We start from the raw sequence: 20,194 nt of genomic DNA, 5'->3' as shown, positions 1-20,194 counted from the left end.
CTCTACCTGACAATGATTTATTCGCAATTACATGCATGAGTGCCGCGCGTATGAATTATAACGCACGGTGTTTGAATCTAGAATATCGAGATCAACAATTAGTGCCGTCAAGTGATCAAGAATTAGTTACAATAAATAAACAATAACGAAACACATTCGTGGATAAACTATAAAACACCAGCGTTAGTTACCTTTTCATCTACAACTCAATCCAAAATAACTGTGTTTTGGCCAAAACTCATTTCCATTTAAAAACAAACAGACCATTCATTTGATATTCCTAAATAATTATTTAAATTTAACTTGCAAAATACATGGGCCGTAAAAAAGGTATGCTTTACCTACATAGTTATACCTCACATATCTACCTATGCAAATTTTGAGAAATGAACTTTACCGGTTTTGGATGATCGAAAGAAAAAAAAATCGATTTTTTAGGCAAATTACGAGTAGAAATCAATGTAAATTTTCTGCAGATGGTTTAACCTAAAACATTTAATCGTATTAATAGAAGTATTGCACTCAATATCATAAATCATTCTGCTAATCGATTCCAACTGAGGATATACAAAATAATAGCAGTAGGTATGTTGGTCGGATTTATAGTGTGTCCAGATCAATGTGACAGCAAAAAAAAAGGCATTGTTTACAGCCCCGCATACCATGAATGAAAATTCCTTGACATTTTTGCTGATAATATCCCATGGCCTTTACATGAGCCATAATTCACTACACTTCTGCACTGCACTGTACTGCACTATATTCAAACGGCATAGTATTTACATTGTGAAGTCTCGTTTATCATAAGTTGATTACAACAATTCCCAGGCTTCTCATTGGTGGATGAGGCGTACGTTCCAGATTTCATCCAATCAGATCGCGGCAATCAGTAAACATAAACGCTATCGTGGAGTAATCAGAGGAAATATGGATATGTTTAGATTTCAACCATGTTGTTTATTAGATTAGCTACTGTATGATAAGTTCATGGCTGTTGCTTGTTTGTTCTGGTGTGCTGTCGACCACTGTGGGGATTTATAATGATCATTTGTCAGACTTACAATGTCTTGTCTTACGTACGTACAAGATTGAAGTAATGCTACGAGTAAGTAAGTATATCGCGGATTCAGTACTGTAAATGACTCGGATCTCCGGTTAGATTCCAAGCTGAGGTAAATTTGACATCTCCACTAATTTTCTACTTTTAGTGATTAGATGTAGGTAGGTATGATAAGTTCATGGCTGTTGCTTGTTTGTTCTGGTGTGCTGTCGACCACTGTGGGGATTTATAATGATCATTTGTCAGACTTACAGTGTCTTGTCTTACGTACGTACAAGATTGAAGTAATGGTACGAGTAGGTAAGTACCTATATCGCGGATTCAGTACTGTAGGTATATGACTCGGATCTCTGGTTAGATTCCAAGCTGAGGTAAATTTGACATCTCCACTAATTTTCTACTTTTAGTGATTAGATGTAGGTAGGAAAATTATTATTTTATCAATGAAGACATTAAAATTAAACAATAAACCAAGAATATTATTATAGCTGTTACTTAGGTAATTATCTGCCTACATGGCATAATCATTACCTAGGTGCCAACATGCCATAATCATTACCTAGGTGCCTGTGAAATATTAATAGCAACAATACCTAACGAAGGAATCCACTATCAAATGCACAATGAATATTCACTATGATCTGAGATAAATAATTGACAAGGTGGACTTAACAATCAACATAAATGAAATTAATTACACCTTAATTGATTTCAGCAACTCTATATTGATTTTATTTGATGAAATTCACTTTTAATAGTTTTAATTGGTGTGAATATCAGAAAAGAAAAGATTAATTGATAGAATCTTACTTCGTAATTATCATAATAGGTAGGTAGGTACGTAGATTCCTACCTTCTATCATGGGTGCCTATATTATTTCTCTAAAAGTAAACACAAATGTCTACATCAGGGATTCTCAAACTGTGGTCCGCGGACCACTGGTGGTCCACGAGAAGGTTTCAAGAGGTCCACGAGGTGGTCCCAAAAGAAGAAGTCTCTCTCCTTTGATCCCCTTGCCAAACAATATTACTCGCACGTCAGCTATTAGGTACTGATGATAAATCACAATGTTTCACCGTGTAAGACCCACCTAATAGCTGCCTGGTTGAAAATAATATGGTAGAACTCATATAGAACTTCTCATTTTCGAAACAAACAGCATGATAGATCACAACAATTCAGCTGAGAGTGCACTAGATTTCACTTCATTGTACGGAAAAAAAGATTGTGTCAGCTTTGAAGCCTACGCTCTTCTTGGTTTGAAATCACCTAGGATGAACAGAATTCAAAGATGTCTCAAATATGGACCAACCCCATGGCAGCAGCCAACTTCCTGGACCTGGAGGATGAGTGACTGAACGACCTGAACGTTGTCATTCACGTTAACAACAACATGTCCCAAGTATGTGAATCATTTGTAGAATTGTAAGGTCCATCTTTCGCCATAACAGGACCATTTGTTATGTGAATCATTTGTAGAATTGTAAGGTCCATCTTTCACCATAACAGGACCATTTGTTTGGAAAGGCAGAGAAGAAGAGATTTTTATCAGATGAGAATGGGCGGTTATTTAGTTATTAATAACTTTTGATTGATTAACTGGTCGAGAGATAAATATAGATAGATAGATACTCCATCTTTCACGGTCTTGAGCATGTCTTTTCATTTCTTCATAGCTTCTTCCTTTCAAAATATCCGTCAACATTCCAAATTTCTTTCTTCCTCTTGATCTCCTTCCTTCAATCGCTCCTTCCATGATTCGTCTCTGCAAACAATCCCTCCGTAAAATATGTCCAATCCAGCTCGCTTTCCTTTTACGTATTGTTTCCAATATTCTTCTCTCTTCTCCAACTCTTCTCAATACTTCTTCATTCCTTATCTTGTCTGTTGTCTGTCCACTTTATGTTCTCCATTCTTCTCCACAGCCACATCTCAAAACTCTCTAGATACTTCTCTTCTTTCTTCCTCAGTGTCCACGTTTCGGAACGATACAGAACCACACTCCAAATATAACACTTAGCAAACCTTTTCTTTAGCTTCAGGGGGATTCTTCTGGCTGTTAGTAGGTCTTTCACCTTGAGAAATGCTGTCTTCCCCATGCTTATCCTGCTTCTTATTTCTTGAGTGCAGCTTCCATTGGTGTAAATCATTCCTCCCAAGTACCTGAACTGTTCAACTTGTTCCAGCATTTTTCCTTCTAGTACAACATGTACATGTTGTACTAGAAGGTACCTAGATATTATTGGTAGACCCTAGATACTATTGGTAGGCCCTAGATATTATTAGTGGACCCTAGATATTATTGGTAGACCCTAGATACTATTGGTAGGCCCTAGATATTATTGGTGGACCCTAGATATTATTGACCTGTATACTCTGTATAGGAAAGAAAGAATTTCATTGTTGAAAAATGCAAATGATTTTCTGTTGAATATTATGATGAAGATTTTTTTCTTCTTTATTGAAGTCAACACTCGACAGTGAGGCTCTCTTGAAATCAAAATCCAATATGGCACAATAGAAGATCACAACAATTCAGCTGAGAGTGCACTAGATTTCACTTCATTGTACGGAAAAAAAAAGATTGTGTCAGCTTTTTAGCCTACGCTCTTTACACATTTGCTTGATTGTGAATGTTTTTTAATGAGAGATTGATTATATTTCCTACGGGGTCGAGAAATATCCTACCTTTGCAATAACATACTGAAAGTACATTTTGATTATTCAGAGTGTACTTTTAGGAATACCGTTAAGAGATAAGAGCTTGATGATATGTTCATTTATAAATGTTGATTTTGGTTTAGTAAATACATGCTGTCTGTAAATACTTAAAGAATGCTGCTAATAAATTTTGCATGGATTGTTATGAACACATTTGCTTGATTGTGAATGTTTTTTAATGAGAGATTGATTATATTTATTTCCTACGGGGTCGAGAAATATCTTACCTTTGCAATAACATACTGAAAGTACATTTTGATTATTCAGTGTGTACTTTTAGGAATACCGTTAAAAGCTTGATGATATGTTCATTTATATGTTGATTTTGGTTTAGTAAATACATGCTGTCTGTAAATCCTTCCTCTTAAATCTAGAAGCTGCGCGGTCAAGTCATGCTTTTGATGAAATGGTGGTTGTCAGCTATCATTAGAACTTTGTAGATTATGCAAACCAAATTCGTTGAAACCTTCAGTTGATAGAGATATCTACAATGTCTTGTACTTTACACACATCACTGCTTGACTCATCAGATAATTTCTACTCTGAAGAGTTATTCAATCTAAAGAAACGATTTTCCATAACGCTTGGACGTTGTAGATCGGAGGCCCAGACTTTTAGATGATGGAGCCTTCTCCATCAACTTCTGTGGAAACCAGAACCAGATTGCAAATACTAACAGACCTCAGAGCCTAGTAAGCCTAGTTGTAAAAGTGATAAACCAATATTATAGACGAGTTTCAATCGTTTTAAGCACAATGCTGGCCGAATTACAACTCGGTCCTCAGATCATCTAGATACTAGAGTTGAAGAACTAAAAGACTTTCAAGAACAGAGAAACAAGATAGCAAGATACCTATGAACATGATAAGGTGACAAAAAAAATCTTGAGTGAAGATATCTTCATAATATGAGATAACCTGATGCCACAACTCAATACCAAGCTGAGATGTGTCCTGGGAGGCCGTCACAAAACAAAGATTTACCTGAAACACCATGGAGGTATTGAGCTCCTTGTGAAACACTATACCATCAATTAAGACATACCAAAAGTTTTTTTTCAAAATAAGATCCACAACCGCTGCACCGGCTAGAGTCCACTGGTTGATGTAACACTGGTGGATTGGTGGATAAAAAAAACTCAATTTTTATCATTTCAAAAAATTTGGATCTTTTACTAGCCCAACCTTAATGTTATAGCTTTATATTTTTATAAAACTCGTTGAAAACTTGAAAATAAACAAAAAAGTGCGTCACCACAAAAAAAAGTGCGTCACCAATCGAATCAACCAGCTCGAGGAGGTGGTGGATCTCAAGAGCTAAACGTTTAGTTTGGTGGAAAGTCACAATCAAGCGTTTAGTAAAAAAAACTTTTATTTTGTCATTTGGTGGATTGGTTGATCAACCGCTGCAGAGTCTACGAAGAACTTCTATAAAGAAACATAAAGTGTGAATGTTTCGTTTTGTACAGAAGCTATCAAGTAGATTCTTGAGAGCCGCGCGGTGTTCAGTCAGTGTTTACATATGAGATATTCACCTTCGTCCCAAGTCCTAGGTCCTGAAGCTATCTGGTGTCTTGATAACTAATAGGATACCTCCGTATATGAGTGGTTTGGTTCACAGTTCTTCTCAATCTGTCTTTGATATCTTCTAGGTGACAAAACAAGATGATGTTCTCAAGTTCGGCACAAGTGGTACTGGAGCTACTGGTGAAAAATGGTCATCATCTTCTTCTTGGTCTTCTTTTTCTTCTTCTACGTCGTCTTCTTTTCTTCTTCTCCTTCTTCTTCTTCGTCTTTTCCTTCTTGATATGCCGCATCAACTGAAACTGAAAATTAGCAAGCAATATGACTTGGTAATTTTTCTTTAAGAAATCAGAAAAAGGAGGTGACAAGAAATTTTTCTTTGTTTTAAATAAAAACTTCAGCTTTTTCAACTTAATAACAAACAAATTGATCCCAATACTCTCAATGGAAACAAAACCTCGCACCATATCCTGAACATGAATTACCTGAGTGTGTGAAGAGAATAAACAACATAAACCTGGGATGTATAAACATTGTTATTAGAAGACCAAACAGAACATTATAACGCGAGAGTTCCTATAAAATCAAATTCAGATCAGAAAGTCAAAAGTTCACGAGACAATGGCAAGAGGGCCGCAGACCAATAATTACCGCGGATAATTAAACCCAAAGCACGGTGCCTTATGACAATTGTTATGCCGTGTGGGACGCCCTGGTATTTGATAAAGCTGGCACGCGGGCTGGATGCCATGTAGCCCGGTCACAGACCTTGCCATTGTGTTTAGAAATGTACGGGGTGGACCCAATAGATTTGAGCTTGGATAAGAGAATCCATCGAATGCTATACATGAGGCGGAATCTTAAAACCGACACCACCCATAGATTAATCAAATAATGCAGGCCTCTTCCTGTCCTTCAGGAACAATCAAATTGAAAATTCCCCAGTATCGTTCAAAAGTTCAGAGGGTACCTAATAGCATTTCTTGAACACCCTGTATAGTATATAGGGTGGTTTAATCAGTGTCATCTATTGTTGGCTGGAGATTTACAATGTCAAGGATCTCTGGCTATAATATGATTAACACGTGGGTGGTAGAGATAGTCTGTAGATTACCTGATCATCGTCGTTCAAAAGTTCAGAGGGTACCTAATAGCATTTCTTAAACACCCTGTATAGTACATAGGGTGGTTTAATCAGTGTCATCTATTGTTAGCTGGAGATTTCAATGTCAAGGATCTCTGGCTATAATATGATTAACACGTGGGTGGTAGAGATAGTCTGTAGATTACCTGATCATCGGATCAATAATGATTAGGAGATTGAATCACTAAAGGTACATCTACTCTTTGTCAATCAACTTGAAATTCGTATGTATAGTGAAGTTGAAATTCGTAATTTCGTATACAAAAAATCCACTTTGAGGCTTAGACGTAGGGTCAAACAGCCCTAAAGGATGAGTTGAGCTTATACGAAGGTAAAATTGGAGGATTGCTAGGGATTACCAATGCCCAATGTATCACTGAAGGTAAATAACGTTGTACGTGGTTTGTATCTGGATAGGTGACCGTCTATGGTGAATGTCCCAGGTAAGGTGAATGTGAGGAGGCGGGTAACTTGTCACCAAATGGAGGGTAAAACCTCCATCACTGAAAACCTTAACAGTTATACAGTGACGATCAAGTGAACAATAATCCAGGTTTCTGTTCAACAGTAGGCTGCTGGTTTGGCTGTTGACTGGCTGGCAACTGTTGACTGGAATCCTCCAAGATATTAGATATGATATTCTCCAAGATGTCCATTATGATATTGCATTATGATAATGATATTTATGACACAGCATGACAGCAGGTATACATTAAAATAGATGTACTTACATCTGACCATATACCCTGGAAGAAATTAAAATTCACAACCAATAGCCGAATTCAAACAACGAAGATTATTGATAATGACTATAATGGTAGTAAGTAGTAATAGCCCATGTCCCGTGTTGTACATAAGATACATATGTAACCCAACCTCTGTGAGGGAACACTTGATAAAGGTGTTGAAACTTGAAACCATCATATCGCAAGAAAATTGGGAAGAATATAAATACAATCATCTATGTTTATTTGATTGATAGATCAAAGAGTTTTAAATTTTAAAAGAGCAATGTACCTACAATTTAAAGATTTTAAAGAAGGTTGAACATTTTATGTTGACGAAATTAGACATTTAGGTATTATCGAATTTTGCAATTTAGGTATTATTGAATTTTGCAATTTGCAAGAGGTATGTGGAATCAATTTCCCGTCATTACTTTGAAGAATGATTGTTCTAGTTCAGACTGATGGCCTGTGTCTTTTCTATGTCCAATGTCCATAGTGATATTTTGTTCTAATAAAAAACTTTTTTTTAGATTCATTGAAGTATTATACTAAACCTACATAAGTATATCTATTATAAGATTAGAGTTTGACCATAACAATCTATAACGTACAGGATATTTACATGTAAACCTTTATGATAATATTGAAACATTATTTATGGTCACTCCAGATTTATGATTTCTTGTTTAATTTATGCTTGCTATGAATATTATTCATTGTCTTGTCCACAATACATTGTGTTCCGTCATATTCCAAATTTGAATCATTCTCTCGATTCTAGATCATTTCTAATTTTATGCTATTAGAAATGATTTTCCCACTATTTCGGTGTTTTTTTCTGAAACAATAGAATTCATATATAATCATTGTTTGTCACATTATCTCGTATGTAGGTTGTAGGTTTGTATCTCCGTTTCCTCTCAAATAATGAAATATTACATTGAAATTTCCAACATCCTGCCCTCTTCATTCAACTTCAACATGGTCATGCATGTATGACCTATGACTGTTTCTCAATATCTCAATTACAAGTGGTTGTTCGTTCTTCGTTGGTTTTCTTTTTAGTTATGTTTCAATGAAACCTAGCGCAATTTCTTAGCTTTTTAGTCAACCTCGTCTTTTTTTTCTTTTCTTTCTTTTTCCACTGCTTTATAGCTTTTCATTATACATTTAACTCGGTTTCGTAATGTCTTTGCTTCTCCATTACCTATGTCTGAATCCCCAGATTCATGTTATCCCCAATGATTATAATTAAATATCTAATAAGATTGTCATGCATGTATGACCTATGACTGTTTCTCAATATCTCAATTACAAGTGGTTGTTCGTTCTTCGTTGGTTTTCTTTTCTTTTTAGTTATGTTTCAATGAAACCTAGCGCAATTGCTTAGCTTTTTAGTCAACCTCGTCTTTTTTTTCTTTCTTTTTCCACTGTTTTATAGCTTTTTATTATACATTTAACTCGGTTTCGTAATGTCTTTGCTTCTCCATTATGTCTGAATCCCCAGATTCATGTTATCCCCAATGATTATAATTAAATATCTAATAAGATGGTTCAATATCCATAATGACATCATGCTATTCATAAACATCATTTGTCATGTCAAATATTACCTATCTCCACTAACTCCCCATGTATCTGAATCTCCTAATCTTGACTCTTGACCATAACTATTCATAAACATCATTTGTCATGTCAAATATTATCTCCACTAACTCCCCATGTATCTGAATCTCCTAATCTTGACTCTTGACCATAGGATTCCAAAACCATCCAGTCATCCTAGGATTACATCTTTGAGAGAAATTCATCCAATTGTTTCCTGGTAGAAATTTTGAGCCATGTTCTGTCCTAATGTCTAGCTGTCTAGTATATGATATGGTAGACCTCAGCTTTACTTCAACTCTAGATCAATCGTTCTAATATTTATTATTTATTTATTTTATTTGTATAAATTTACGGGAATTCCCATTTTTACAATTGAAAATTATACTAATACTATTTAACATTAAAAACTAATAGACTAATGCTTAATAATAAAATAATAAAAGTATGTAGGTAGTAGATATACTAAAAGTACATTGATTCAATTTTTAAATAATTCATGCAGTTTGTCCTTGATTTGTTTTTCTGACATAAAAAATACGTCAATGGTTGAATCTTTGTCAATTGCATCGTTTAATTGGCGCGTTATTCTATTTACAGGACTATTTAACATGTAATTTTTTGTCTGCTTTTTGATAGCTAGTAAGCTATTACAATTTCTAGTATGCCTCTTATGGGCTTTAAAGTTTATTTTTTGTAAAATTTCAGGTAGGTCTATCTTATTTTTTAACAATTTACAAAGGAATATTTATGTCATTGATTTTTCTCCTATTTTCGATAGTTGTAATGTTATTCCTTGTCAATATTTCTAATATTGTCAATTCTAACTTCTTTTTCCGTGTTCAACTTCTTTTTAACGTCTTTTCCTGTGTTCGGTGTTGTAGAAGTGTCAACAGATATTTGTGCATATCCAATAACATCCTCCCACATAATGATATAACTAAGCTTATCTTTCCAAACGCGCCAAATGACACCAAATCAATCCAATGCAAATTTCGATGCAATAAAATTCAAAATGATCACTAAAGTGACGCAATTCCACGTATCTACCAAAAGTAGACTATCTACCATCTACCAAAGTGTGAAACAAGACATTACCCCAATTTTATTGTACAAATTTGTTCCGAAGTGGTATCTTGTCACTTTTGATATTTATTGACACAATATTGATTACCTATTTATTGATTTTAAATCTCCCGATTAACCCAAATATCGTTGTTATTGAATCATTTGTATCAATAAAACTCGGATTTTTAAATCTCCCGATTAACCCAAATATCGTTGTTATTGAATCATTTGTATCAATAAAACTCGGATTTGTACAAATCTGTTCTATCAACATTTCTTTTCTTTGTGTCAGTATGTCACATATTACAAGTTTGGTGCTCATTGTACAGTACCTACCAACATTTTTCTTAGTCCCTATATGAGGAGGTTCAATGAAAGAAGGACCATTTTCCATCCTGTTTTCTATTGACAAATTACCTTTCCCTTCACAGAACTCGTCAAATAAACATTTTTGTAAATAAATAAGTAGTGAATTTTTTACCCAGCATAAAACGCCCAAGGAGGATTTAATTTAATTTATTTATTTGACGGGTCACAAAACGCAGGATAATATTATTGAAAAATGAATGGAATTCTACTAAGCTTCTACTCATCTGAGTAAGTTTCAAAAGACAGAATCATCATAAGCTCCCACCTCCCACTTGTACACCTCTTATCCACCAGGATAAATTATGCCCTCTTACCTCCCATATAGGTATTACATGTTATTATTACACTATTAACTAACTCATTAATAGAATAAGAGCCCAAGATTTTCAATACACATACACATTAGTTGTAGATTGTTTATGTGTTTTTTTAAAAAATATATAATCTCTTCTTCTTCTTCAGTATGTCACATATTACAAGTTTGGTGCTCATTGTACCAGTACCAGCATTTTTCTTAGTCCTTATATGAGGAGGTTCAATGAAAGAAGGACCATTTTCCATCCTGTTTTCTATTGACAAATTACCTTTCTCTTCACAGAACTCGTCAAATAAACATTTTTGTAAATACATAGTGAATTTTTCACCCAGCATAAAACGCCCAAGGAGAATAACATTATTGAAAAATGAATGGAATTCTACTAAGCTTCTACTCATCTGAGTAAGTTTCAAAAGACAGAATCATTATAAGCTCCCACCTCCCACTAGTACACCTCTCATCCACCAGGATAAATTATGCCCTCTTACCTCCCATATAGGTATTACATGTTATTATTACACTATTAACTAACTCATTAATAGAATAAGAGCCCAAGATGTTCAATAGTAATAGTAATAATTGTGCTTTATTATTAAATTTTAACATATCATGACAATTATAATAAGATTAAATTGTGACAGCACTAATGTGTATGTGTATGACAACTAATGTGTATGTGACAATACACATACACATTAGTTGTGTACGTACGAGTATAATGACGTGCAAATCACTCAAACTCATCAGTAGAATATATGTACTTAGAAACAAGATGTGAAATCTATTCAACTTGTCCTATCTTGGAAATCTTCGATGAGTTACAGGTATGCGATTCACTGTAACAGGGGATCTCAAACCATACGCTGCAAGTCTTAGCAAAAGTTATACCCAGGTATTTATTCGCTCATCATGAGGACTTACAGATTGCCAACACTCGGATCTTGGACTTCTTGTAGGATGCAATGACGACTCTTTACGGCCAAGTTCATAAATTATCTTATTTACTTTTATGACTGACAATAATAATAACAATAATCCGCTAATAACTCCAGTGCGGGCGATCTTAAGATGTGTTGCAAAATCATAATATGTATTCTCACATTGGGGCGATAGTTTCACGGAAGTGGATTTTATAGGCGTAATAATCCGCTAATAACTCCAGTGCGGGCGATCTTAAGATGTGTTGCAAAATCATATGTATTCTCACGTTGGGGCGGTAGTTTCACGGAAGTGGATTTTATAGGCGTACCTACCCTACATATCTTTCCGCCTTTCCCTCATTCTTCAACATGGAATAATTCCGGTTCAGGATGGAAAAGGTTGAATGACTGAAACAGAATGTCTGAAATGTTCAGACCAAAAAGACCAAATTCATCACGGCGCGGCGTGATATTTGAGATGCTTATAAGTTTGTACTATACCTACCTGAAGTTTACCGCTTAATATTTCCTACCTACAATTTTTCTAACCATAAAATGATATTACACAATGAAGTTATAATCCGCTAATAACTCCAGTGCGGGCGATCTTAAGATGTGTTGCAAAATCATATGTATTCTCACGTTGGGGCGGTAGTTTCACGGATTTTATCGGCGTACCTATACATATCTTTCCGCCTTTCCCTCATTCTTCAACATGGAATAATTCCGGTTCAGGATGGAAAAGGTTGAATGACTGAATCAGAATATCTGAAATTTTCAGACCAAAATCCCTCATTCTTCAACATGGAATAATTCCGGTTCAGGATGGAAAAGGTTGAATGACTGAATCAGAATGTCTGAAATTTTCAGACCAAATTCAGCACGGCGCGGCGTGATATTTGAGATGCTTATAAGTTTGTAGTATACCTACCTGAAGTTTACCGCTTAATATTTTCTACCTACTATTTTCCTAACCATAAAATGATATTGCACAATGTAGTGTCCCTCATTCTTCAACATGGAATAATTCCGGTTCAGGATGGAAAAGGTTGAATGACTGAATCAGAATGTCTGAAATTTTCAGACCAAAAAGACCAAATTCAGCACTGCGCGGCGTGATATTTGAGATGCTTAAAAGTTTGTACTATACCTACCTGAAGTTTACCGCTTAATATTTCCTACCTACTATTTTCCTAGCCATAAAATGATATTGCACAATGAAATGACCAGATTCTCTAGCTCAAACACTACTTGTATTTTCTTCTCTTCTGGTACACACTGTATAGAGTAAAAGTTTTCCACTTCATGAAAACAATATAATCCGGGGGGAAATCGATTACAAATCACAATAAACTACAAATAACTCCATTATAAAGTTACCTACCTGTTTCCCCCGATCTCGAGATTAAAACAGAGGTTCGTGAGACAACCATTAAGGTCGGTGATTACAAATCACAATAAACTACAAATAACTCCATTATAAAGTTACCTACCTGTTTCCCCCGATCTCGAGATTAAAACAGAGGTTCGTGACACAACCATTAAGGTTCTGTTCCACCCACTATATCCGCCACTACTACCAGGTGTTTCAATAATACAAACACCAGCGGCGTAGCACGTGTGTAATACTCTTCGTTTACAGTATTAGCTGTAAGCTCCAAGCTCCTAGCCGTACGAAAAGTAATAAAAGAAGAAACTGTAACTGCCAAGGTCTTATCGTTCCGAAAGCGAAGAGAGAAGGAAGACAGGACAGGTTCCACCCACTATATCCGCCACTACTACCAGGTGTTTCAATAATACAAACACCAGCGGCGTAGCACGTGTGTAATACTCTTCGTTTACGGTATTAGCTGTAAGCTCCGAGCTCCTAGCCGTACGAAAAGTAATAAAAGAAGGAACTGTAACTGCCAAGGTCTTATCGTCCTGAAAGCGAAAAGAGAGGAAGACAGGATAGAAGAAAGTCTGCCGGTCCGAAAACGAAGCTTAGGATAGAATCCTAAGCTAAGCTTCAACAATTAGTGCCGTCAAGTGATCAAGAATTAGTTACAATAAATAAACAATAACGAAACACATTAGTGGATAAACTATAAAACACCAGCTAGAAACGTTGTTGGGAACGCGCGGTGAATTATTGGAGACTTCCACCATACCTAGTTGGAATATTGATGGACAAAAGTTCCGGCGTTATGGGGAATTGATAAACAAAGGTTCATTAAAAACTGGGCTGAGTTATGATCACGATTTTAGAGCTATTTCACACTGAGCGGATTTTTACCGCGCGGATTCCGCTCTCGCGGTTTTTTCCGCCTAGTCAATGGGTGTTTAATGAGTCCTTTCACACACAGCGGTATTCTAGTGAAATCCGCGCGTTTTCCCTGCGGATCCGCTGGACGTCCGCAGAAATTTAGACCCGCGATCGCGGTTTTTTTCCCGCTGCAGTGGTAGTCATATTACTAGGTAAACTAGAGATAATCGAAACTGCGGAACGTTTTGAAAAAGAAACCCTATTGCTTATTGTTTAAAAACAAAGGCCTTGATTTGAAAACTTTCCAGCTTCAAATAAACATTTAGGGAGGAAAAATCTCGTGATTTTTCTTTCAATTTCCATCATGTTAATAATAATAATAAATATATACCTAACCCACTTCTTACTTTTCCAAATTTAATTATTCGGAAGTTGCCCAGTTGATGAGTTCCAATAAGAACGAAAGCTGTCGTAGACCCTGGAGGTATGTATCTTTAAAGTGATGATAAATAATTGCCCCAATCACTCACCTTTCTCCATATCTTCTGTTCTCAGGGGAGAAGCCGTACCGTTGTCACTGGCCGGAATGTGAGTGGCGCTTCGCTCGATCCGACGAGCTCACGCGACACTATCGCAAACACACCGGAGCCAAACCCTTCAAGTGTGAAATCTGCGAGCGATCCTTTGCCCGCTCTGACCATCTTGCATTGCATATGAAGCGCCATCTACCCAAACAACCCAAGGACACGATGTTCAGCAAGCAGGTGCAACATTCCTGATGCACGTCCGACTGCAGGTCGAAAAACTACACGATCTCGTTCATCATTGGTTGATTCTATTGGTGAAAATTAGTTGATGAAGGACTCTGTAACTTTGTGAATGTCCATTTATTATTTTTGAAATGAAGGGAAGTAACTGACACAACCTTGTGAATTGTATCAGTTACTCCCCTTCATTTAGAAAATTAGTTGATTCCAGACAGAAAACTTAGTTGATTCCAGATAGAAAACTTAGTTGATTCCAGACAGAAAACTTAGTTGATTTCAGAGGGGAAAGGGTCAACTGGTCGGCGAACAAAGAGCATTCCCGCCCAAAATTAGTTGATGAAGGACTCTGTAACTTTGTGAATGTCCATTTATATTTTTGAAATGAAGGGAAGTAACTGATACAACCTTGTGAATTGTATCAGTTACTCCCCTTCATTTAGAAAATTAGTTGATTCCAGATAGAAAACTTAGTTGATTCCAGACAGAAAACTTAGTTGATTCCAGACAGAAAACTTAGTTGATTTCAGACAGAAAACAGCTCTAAGGGTTAGGTGGTAGAAAACGCCTCTGGCGTTAACCTCGCCTAGTGGTTACCTTCCACTCAAGAGTCTATTATTATTATTAATGACGACAGACCTTCTGGTGTTACGGCCACCGACTAGACCGGTCTATATCAGGTTTACCTAACCGTCTGTACCCGGCCTAGGTTTTCTTAACCCTGTCCGACACAGATGGCATTCTCAGCAGAATATATAGACCAGGATACCTCAGTTTCCCGCCCGGCTGCATTTTAGGAAGCATTATTGCACGCACAGTTTCGTAAAATCTTTTTTCTTTTCCAACAAATATATCCAAGGAAGGTCCCTTTATGCTCGTAAGACTATATGTAGAGTTTTCTGTTGAAGCTACCTTGCCGTTTCGCTAGAATTTAAATCAGGACGCAGCCCCGTCAATATTGTGACCTTTCACAACCTAAAATATTTTTATACTTCTCTAGGAGAGTCAATCTGTCAAGTAGCAAAATACTTTTCCAACAAATATATCCAAGGAAGGTCCCTTTATGCTCGTAAGACTATATGTAGAGTTTTCTGTTGAAGCTACCTTGCCGTTTCGTTAGAATTTAAATCAGGACGCAGCCCCGTCAATATTGTGACCTTTCACAACCTAAAAAATATTTATACTTCTCTAGGAGAGTCAATCTGTTTTTGGGGGGGGGGGGTACTTACCCCCTCCTTTCGTTTTAATGAAAATGAAACAGGATAAATAGCGCCGCGGGCAATTTTTTTTTATATATATAATGTGTCTGAAGTTCATCAGTTTTAACATATTTTTTTTAACTAATTTACCTACCACACAAAAATCACAAAGTACCTAAATTAAAGCGCAGAAGGCAACTTTTTTGGGGGGGGGGGGTACTTACCCCCTCCTTTCGTTTTAATGAAAATGAAACAGGATAAATAGCGCCGCGGGCAATTTTTTTTTTTATATATATAATGTGTCTGAAGTTCATCAGTTTTAACATATTTTTTTAACTTATTTTACCTACCACACAAAAATCACAAAGTAAATTAAAGCGCAGAAGGCAATTTTCTGAAAATTTTGTTCCACCTTTCAGAAACGCAGCCTGATCAAAGTTCAAAATCTACTATGCCGCAGGCGATTTTTTCATAAAGTAGGTATGTACCTGAAGCTTGTCAAGAATTCATTTTTGAGGTAGGTACCTACCTAATTCTTATATCCTCTTATACCGTTTTTTTTTCCTTCTTATTGAAGCTCTGTTAAAAGGAGCAAAATAAAGTAGAGCGCCGCAGGCGAAATTTTTGAAGAATTTGATCTACAACCTTTCAAAATAATAATAAAAATCCTCTTAAAACATTTCTATTTTCTTCACATTTTTTAATGATTTTTTTTTATAATTATTACCTATTATTTATTTAAGCGAAATGATCTCGCGGGCCGCAGTTTGTGCACACCTGCTCTAGTCACTGCATTCATATGTCTGGAATGCGCAGCACTACCCATGTGCACTGCGCACGTATTGCAGTGATCCAATTTTATGTTCAAGGTCGGAAATCAGAATCAAGTCCGTCAATGCAGCACTACCCATGTGCACTGCGCATGTATTGCAGTGATCCAATTTTATGTTCAAGGTCGGAAATCAGAATCAAGTCCGTCAATAAAATATAAAATTTCAAAGCTTAATAGCTCATAGCTGTAGAGCGTGGCTAAGTTATGATTCTCTAGTTATATACAGGGTGATCAAAACTAACTAGTCTTTATCAACAGGTTTGATAGAAAGGAACTGTAACTCCTAAGGCCTTATCGTTCCGAAATCGAAGAGAGAAGAAAGGCAGGATAAGATTAATAGCTCATAGCTGTAGAGCGTGGCTAAGTTATGATTCTCTAGTTATATACAGGGTGATCAAAACTAACTAGTCTTTATCAACAGAAAGGAACTGTAACTCCTAAGGCCTTATCGTTCCGAAATCGAAGAGAGAAGAAAGACAGGATAGGAGGAAAGCCAGCCGTTCCGAGAACGAACCTTATCTGTTTGGGATAAAATTCGCCCCGGGTGGGAATCGAACCTGCGACCTGAAGCTTACAAGGCAGACGTGCTACCCACCAAGCGAACTAGGCTGGTACACAATACTTCCCATTGAGGTGCTGGGTCAACACGAGAACACCAGAAAGTAACCCATTGAAATATTTGATGGAATCGAAATACGAGTGCAAACTTTTTCGTCAACTCTGGGAATCGAACCCAGGACCTTACGCATGACAAGCAAGCGGGTTAACACTAAGCTAACCGTGTCCCCATATTATGAGTGACCAAGTACCTCATTATGGGAGCACCCTGTATGTTTGCTAATAATTGCACTCAGGGAGGCAAGCTCTCTGTTCCTACACACGACACTTGTATATAGGCAGTCTGGTTTTATTACTGAAGTGAAAATTAATAATAATTATAATATAGATAATGTTAATATAGATATTAAACTATTTACAATGCATGCCTTCATACGTGTGGGGGTTTACATTAGGAATTATCATGTGTTGTCGGTGGTTAATAAACAATAACGCCTAACCACTCATAAGGAGAAATATTTTTTCTTCTTCTTCTTCTTTTTCGTCAAAGTGTTTTTCCAAAATTATCTAGGTACTAGAGTCTAAGAATTGTGTAAAAATTCCAGAATGAGGAAACTTCTTATTTTCGGAGAAAGAAAAAATAGGTGTTTTTGTTTGGTAAGCGCCTAGGTATGTTCAGCTTAAAGAATAAGCTAGATCTGTGTTGTTACTAGAGTGTCATTGTTATTGTTATTATATCGCGTGTTATTCTAGGAGACTATGTTATTATTACGCGTGTTATTATAGGAAATAATCAGAACAAATTGAACTTGATTTTATCTTGAAAATAACCTACTTAGAGCTTTGCGCACTTTGTTACAGAAGTTTGTCCTTCACACAATCTGTAATGAGACATATGTAATTGTGTATGGTCGTATTTCCTCGAGACTTTCAAGTTAAAGGTTGACGGTTCGATTTCCGGCCTTTTGCTAACTTTCAGCATTGTCACAATGTCACATTCTAGGAGGTATCTAGCAAAAAAAAAGCTTTAATCATGATAATTTTCGGCCTCAGTAGGTATAATGAGTGTTAAAGTGTCTAAATCGAAAAAAAGACAAATAAATTGGACTTTAATTTCTTCCACAAACTAGAATAGATTGGCACATCAATTTCTTAATTGATATTCTGTGTTTTTTAAAAGTAGGTAATTAACTTCAATAAAATAAATAGTAAAAAAATTTAAAACAAAACGAAACTTACTAATAAAATAGGTAGATAGGTACAGGTATCTTGCCTAATAGGTAGTTACCTTTTCATCTACAACTCAATCCAAAATAACTGTGTTTTGGCCAAAACTCATTTCCATTTAAAAACAAACAGACCATTCAATTAATATTCCTAAATAATTATTTAAATTTAACTTGCAAAATACATGGGCCGTAAAAAAGGAATGCTTTACCTACGTAGTTATACCTCACATATGCAAATTTTGAGAAATGAACTTTACCGGTTTTGGATGATCGAAAGGAAAAAAAAAAATCGATTTTTTAGGCAAATTACGAGTAGAAATCAATGTAAAATTTCTGCAGATGGTTTAACCTAAAACATGGTAGGTATTAATAGAACCATTGCACTCAATATCATAAATCATTCTGGTAATCGATTCCAACTGAAAATATTCAAAATAATAGCAGTAGGTATGTTGGTCGGATTTAGTAATAGGTATTTTGTTTCTTTGAAATTAAACGAGAAATGTTAACCCTTTGATAGTTGGGGAAATTCTTTGAGGGTAGGTAAAATTTCAAAGCTTAATAGCTCATAGCTGTAGAGCGTGGCTAAGTTATGATTCTCTAGTTATATACAGGGTGATCAAAACTAACTAACTAACTAACTAGCCGTTCCGAGAACGAACCTTATCTGTTTGGGATAAAATTCTCCCCGGGCGGGAATCGAACCTGCGACCTAGCGCTTACAAGGCAGACGTGCTTCCCACCAAGCGAACTAGGCTGGTACACAATACTTCCCATTGAGGTGCCTTTCCTATCCTGTCTTCCTTCTCTCTTCGATTTCGGGACGATAAGACCATAGCAGTTACAGTTCCCTCTGTCAAACTCTAAAAAAAAAGGACACATTCAGGCGCCTCCAAATGTCTTTAATTTGGAGCATCCATCCCCCTCGTCAATAGATTGACCCAAGTTGGAACCCAGGCGAGACCTTGCGGGGACAACCGTATACACCACTGATCATAGGGACATGATATAACTACACACGCTACGAGTGTATGTAGTTATAAAATATCAGAGGTATTGGTGAAAATTAGTTGATGAAGGACTCTGTAACTTTGTGAATGTCCATTTATATTTTTGAAATGAAGGGAAGTAACTGATACAACTTTGTGAATTGTATCAGTTACTCCCCTTCATTGACACTCGTATTTATGAACAAGAATGATCGTTCTTAGATCAGTCTCAAGTCAAAATTGACCAATCAAATGCCTTGAGACTATGCTTAGCACGAACTTAAGAGCCAGCATTTTGTTCATAAATATGGGTGTTAGAAAATTAGTTGATTCCAGACAGAAAACTTAGTTGATTCCAGAGGGGAAAGGGTCAACTGGTCGGCGAACAAAGAGCATAGAGCTTTTATGCTGTTCGGGTTCGTCACTTCTCTCTACCTGCTCGATGTTCTATGCGTTATGCTCTCCGCTGTCTTTAGCATCGAGCTCGTAGCTCGTAGAGGAAAGCGACGAATTCAAACTACATTGAGCTGTGGACAAAAAACTCTATGCTCTCGGCTCCAATCTGTTTTTAGCCCGGACACACACGGACTGACGACAGACCTTCTGGTGTTACGGCCACCGACTAGACGGTTTATATCAGGTTTACCTAACCGTCTGTACCCGGCCTAGGTTTTCTTAACCCTGTCCGACACAGATGGCATTCTCAGCAGAATATAGACCAGGATACCTCAGTTTCCCGCCCAGCTGCATTTTAGGAAGCATTATTGCACGCCCAGTTTCGTAAAATCTTTCTTTTCCAACTATATCCAGGGAAGGTCCCTTTATGCTCGTAAGACTTTAGAGTTTTCTAAGTTGAAGCTACCTTGTCGTTTCGCTAGAATTTAAATCAGGACGCAGCCCCGTCAATATTGTGTGTGACCTTT

At 36.5% G+C, this 20,194-nt stretch overlaps 1 protein-coding gene across 1 annotated transcript in view; it reads left to right on the top strand.

The window, feature by feature from the left end:
- The window catches only part of LOC113467176 (zinc finger and SCAN domain-containing protein 12-like), a 67,302-nt gene extending 52,740 nt beyond the window's left edge, over positions 1-14,562 (top strand). The window contains exon 6 of the mRNA XM_026823214.1: positions 14,256-14,562. Within this exon, the coding sequence (XP_026679015.1) occupies positions 14,256-14,479 (224 nt within the window). The 3' untranslated portion in view covers positions 14,480-14,562. The remainder of the gene's footprint in view (positions 1-14,255) is intronic.
- The last annotated feature ends 5,632 nt before the right edge of the window (positions 14,563-20,194 follow it).

Source organism: Diaphorina citri, unplaced genomic scaffold, assembly GCF_000475195.1.
Source record: "Diaphorina citri unplaced genomic scaffold, Diaci psyllid genome assembly version 1.1 scaffold423, whole genome shotgun sequence".
NCBI classification, from domain to species: domain Eukaryota; kingdom Metazoa; phylum Arthropoda; class Insecta; order Hemiptera; family Psyllidae; genus Diaphorina; species Diaphorina citri.
This window is presented reverse-complemented; position numbering and strand designations above follow the sequence as displayed.